Genomic DNA, 4,468 nt, shown 5'->3' on the forward strand with positions numbered 1-4,468 from the left:
TGATGGGCATTCAGACAGACTTTGCAGGTCATTATCATTACACAAACACTGTGAAACGCAGTCCTGTGCACGGAGAATAGATGGCTATTTCCGTACAGTGGGGCTCTGTTTGAAATTCCACCCCTCCGCCTTTGTTGTGCACAGCGAGGGGCGGGAAGACAAACAGGTCCACATGTATAAAGAGATCATCCCAGGACTGCAAGTCAGGAGACTTCCAAGCATCGTGAAGAAACTCTCTGGAAACTTTGGGGATTCAGGATTCAAGGCCGCTTTTGGACTTTGTCACTCAGTCTTGTTTTTTTTTCTTCAGCAAAGCAGAAGGGATTTTTTTCTTTCTTTTTGTCAGTGTGCTTGCAGCAGAATTTAAAGGGAGAGTCATGCAGATGCCTTCGGCGCGCCGCTTCTTGGCTGTGTATCTCACGCTGTTTGGATACCTTGGGGACGTTTACGCGGGGGCTGTTCTGATGAACTCCAACGCAATCAAAAACTTGCCCGGTGCTGCGCCTGGTAAAGTGGCCGACACTGTCAGTCCAAGTCCGCGCACTTCACCCTCTGGCAGCGTGGGGCACAAATTACCCGTAGACACCGTGCAGGTAATTAACTTTTCCCGTGCGTAAAAGTCGAGTCTGTGCGTAACGACAAAAGTTGCGTTCATGTAAGTTTTTTTTTTCTCCGAATAGCAATATATGTTGTGACACGCTGTTTTTCTTTTTTATGACACTATAGCAGTCAGGTGTTTGCACGGATGATGAAGACTGCGGAGGTGATGAATTCTGCAACGACGCTCGGGGCGCCTGCCTGCCCTGCCGTAAGAGCCGGAAGCGTTGCGCAAGGGACTCCATGTGTTGTGCAGGGAACCGCTGCAGCAACGGTGAGCAGAGAAATCTCAATTTAAAACAAACACTGACACATGATTACCAAGTCGTTGCGGATGTTGTAGTAGCTGAGAATAGCTTTGTAATCAAATTATCTACATTCTATTGTATTGATTCTTAACTGATGAATGGCTTACAGACCCTGACTGAATTTCTCTTTTGCCTTTTTGCCCTTTCCAGGTGTTTGTCATCCAAGTGACATAGATGGTACAGATGCAACAATAACCACTGGCTGGCACAAACACAACAACACCATGGAGCATCAAGCTAAGAAGCCTCCCACTGCCCATGGCTATCAGCCTCAAGCTGTCAAAGGTGACTATCCTGTTTAGAACCATCAGTCTTATCTGTTGGGTTCACCTCACAACATAAGTACTTTTCAGTAAGCCCTGTTTCATGTAGCATTTTTTTCATACTCTTCTTTTTCCTCTATCCTCAGGCCAAGAGGGGGATACGTGCCTGAGATCTGCAGACTGCTCAGAGGGTTTGTGCTGCGCCAGACACTTCTGGTCTCGCATCTGTAAGCCTGTGCTGACAGAGGGCCAGGTGTGTACGCGCCACCGCAGGAAAGGCAACCACGGCTTGGAGCTGTTCCAGCGCTGTGACTGTGGTGAGGGCCTGGCCTGCCGACCAGAGAAAGGAGAGCGAGATCACAGTGTCAGCAGGACTGCAGCCCGGAACCTACACACCTGTCAAAGACGCTGACACAAACGCATGGACGCACACAGAGACAGAAATACACACTCGGACACAGACACACACACACCTAGCAAGCCCACCAATCAGTCACAGACACTGACAAACACTTCTCAGCCTTGCATTCACCAGAGATGCTGACACACACACACACACACACACTGACATCCAACACCTAAGACATTCTTTCCTGCCGAAGTTGCTGACACAAACACATCACCCGGAAGGATAGACATGATTCCTGGAAAAGTGATACACCCAGAGGGATGCAACAATGCAAGATGGACTGATCCAATTCCCCATTAACAGATGAGGAAGTTAGGAAGTGACATTTCAGAAGTATTGGGAAAATCGATTCATGTCGTCGGTAATGGCAGAACTGTTTTGTTTCTCTTTTTATGGAACTTCAAGCCATGGTTATTGCAGTAAATTACTGTATTGTAAATATTATCCTGGAGGTGGCACTTAATTGAGCTATTGAATTCTGTCAACACCAGTATTATAAAGACTTGGTGCTGCATGCTTTGTAAATGTGTTATATATATTGTTTTATAAAGAAAATGTTATCTATAGAAAAAAATGAATATATTTGTTTTATTAAATGACATGTGATAACCTTACTCCTTCTTTCTGCCCCTCATTTTTCATCTTTAATCTACTGTATTGCAAAAAAATCCCAAAAAACAAAAGGTTTCACTCAAGATGTGTCGAATATGAATTTTCCTGCCGCAGATAGAATCTAAACCAGTCAGTCCAAATACTTGATGGTTGGTGCAGGCGAGAAATGTTTCTGGCAAAGTCACAACTGTCCCCTTCTGGAAAGCAAGAGTTGTTTGAACAATCACTCTGCGGTGTTTAACTCATAGCCCAGTCTACACAAATCAGTGGGTGGGGATGAGTGGATGGTTTAAATGTTTGGCCCAGATATGCTTCCCAGGCTCACGACACACACAACTGTAGAAATTTGTGCAGGCAGACACACTTAACAACAAACATAGATCTTTAATGAGTCATTACTGGGAGCCTCAACAGGCCACATCCTGCTGTGGAAGCAAAGGATGGTCAATCAAGGCCGTGTCATCAGATGAACATTAAAAACAGGGCAGGATGCGGCCGTATCAAATGATAACTGCAAAGAGGTAATAACAAAGCATGTGTGTCCTGGCGAGTGTTTGCCACCTAAACCTTTGGTGTTGGCTAGTTTCTAATTATAACTTCCCTGCCTTCATGTGCAGCAGAGCAGATAGCTAGCTATCCAAGCTAAAGCCTCTAATTACTTCATCTTACTCAATCTACACAAGGATTCATGAAATGAGGTGCACCGCAGAGCTTTTTTTTGTGTGTGACGCAACCAAAAAAAAAAAAGGATCTCGGTTCTCAATCTCTCCAATTGCACAGCACACCCCATTTCCTGGCTGTTGTGCAATGGATGTGCTCTAATATGTAGGCTATGAATCCAGTCAAATACACCTTGGTGCCTGTAATTAGACCTGTTTAGATTAGAAGATGGTGAGGAAATTACTGTACTTTTTGCCTGATTCTCTTGTCAGATCAAAAGGAACACAAGACACTCTTGATATCTGACCGAGCCAGATAACCTCTTCATCTGTTTACATCCATAGACATTAATTTGAAGTTTGTCTAAGAAAGACATGGGGAGGTTTTTACTCCGTCATAGAAGAGCAGCAGTGAAGAAAACAGCTCAAGAACTGTCCTGGGACACTTCTGCTATGTATTGCCATTTTATGCTGCTTTACTTTCTACTTTTCCAAAAAGATTGTTAAACAGCCTCTAAAATACATATTACACCACCCAAAAATGCATCCATTTACATGTTGGTGCTTGAGAAACAGTATAATAAATGAGAATATAACACTGCCAGGAGCCATTCTGCCTGAACAATGAGTACCCTACTTATGTAAAATTATAATATTTTCAAATTTAGCTGATTATCCCTCAAACTATCATTAACGACACTTCCATTTCACTGTTGATAGAGTATTTTTACATTGTGGTACTGCTATTTTTACTGAAGTAAATGATGTGAATATTTGCCCCACCGCTGCTGAGGACAGGCGCATTGACCAAGAGGCAGGCAGACATTTGCAGAGACACACTCCATTTAAGCAATTTAGTGTCCATTCTTCATAGTAATTAAGAGTAATGGGAGCATTGTCAGCAGCACAATATACCACGCAGCCTCAGCCAAGTCATGTTTGTGGGGGTCCTGGAATCTGCATGTGTGTGTGTGTGTGTGTGCGAGTCTGTCATCATTACACCGACCACAGACTAACACAGGCCACAGGCATGTGCCCTAACTCGAGGAAGGCCAGGTTGTGTGTTTTTGTGTGTGCATGTGCTTTACACATGCAGCTATGGCACATTTAGTGGACTCCAAAGAAACAACAGCAGTGACAACAGCGTTGTGCACGGCAAGGCGACACGCACAGTCGTGTCCCCGCATGCCACCCAACGGCCTTTACGCATTCACAAACACATCTACACGTGGGCGCGCTCGCATTCACACCACACGGCCTCACAGGAGGGTGAACCGTGGGGTGTGAGAGGTTTTGCACACTCGCCCACGCAGTGGCATCCTAACCAACAACATTTTGGTGTTGTCATACCACAAGAGTGAATCAGCGCTTCTACTGGCATGCGTTTTCATGCTACCGTACACTTCAAAAAAAAAACTGGAGACGTGTAACTACAGCAAACATTTAGCGTAACAACACACATGCAGGCTGCAGCTCATGCAAACGCTTACAAACACAGTCGGTGAGTTTTCATTTCGCTGGGATGTGCAGTTTATTTGTATATCGCAAACATAAAACCACATACTGATCTAATGAAGTGAACTTTATTATGATAACACTTAATGGGCAATAAAACCCAGA

General features: G+C 44.5%; 1 protein-coding gene across 1 annotated transcript; it reads left to right on the forward strand.

The window, feature by feature from the left end:
* The first annotated feature begins 200 nt into the window (after positions 1-200).
* On the forward strand, positions 201-2,191 carry LOC111575547 (dickkopf-related protein 1-like). Its single transcript, XM_023280747.3, has 4 exons — positions 201-593; positions 727-871; positions 1,056-1,190; positions 1,315-2,191. Exons 1-4 carry the CDS (start codon positions 378-380, stop codon positions 1,578-1,580), a joined length of 762 nt encoding a protein of 253 aa, XP_023136515.1. The 5' UTR covers positions 201-377; the 3' UTR covers positions 1,581-2,191.
* The last annotated feature ends 2,277 nt before the right edge of the window (positions 2,192-4,468 follow it).

Source organism: Amphiprion ocellaris, chromosome 16, assembly GCF_022539595.1.
Source record: "Amphiprion ocellaris isolate individual 3 ecotype Okinawa chromosome 16, ASM2253959v1, whole genome shotgun sequence".
In the NCBI taxonomy this organism is placed as follows: domain Eukaryota; kingdom Metazoa; phylum Chordata; class Actinopteri; family Pomacentridae; genus Amphiprion; species Amphiprion ocellaris.

Coding starts and splice junctions, on each gene's coding strand:
- LOC111575547 (XM_023280747.3), top strand. CDS start 378: ATGCAGATGCCTTCGGCGCGCCGCTTCTTGGCTGTGTATCTCACGCTG. Junction 594..726: donor TACCCGTAGACACCGTGCAG/GTAATTAACTTT, acceptor ATGACACTATAG/CAGTCAGGTGTTTGCACGGA. Junction 872..1,055: donor AGGGAACCGCTGCAGCAACG/GTGAGCAGAGAA, acceptor TGCCCTTTCCAG/GTGTTTGTCATCCAAGTGAC.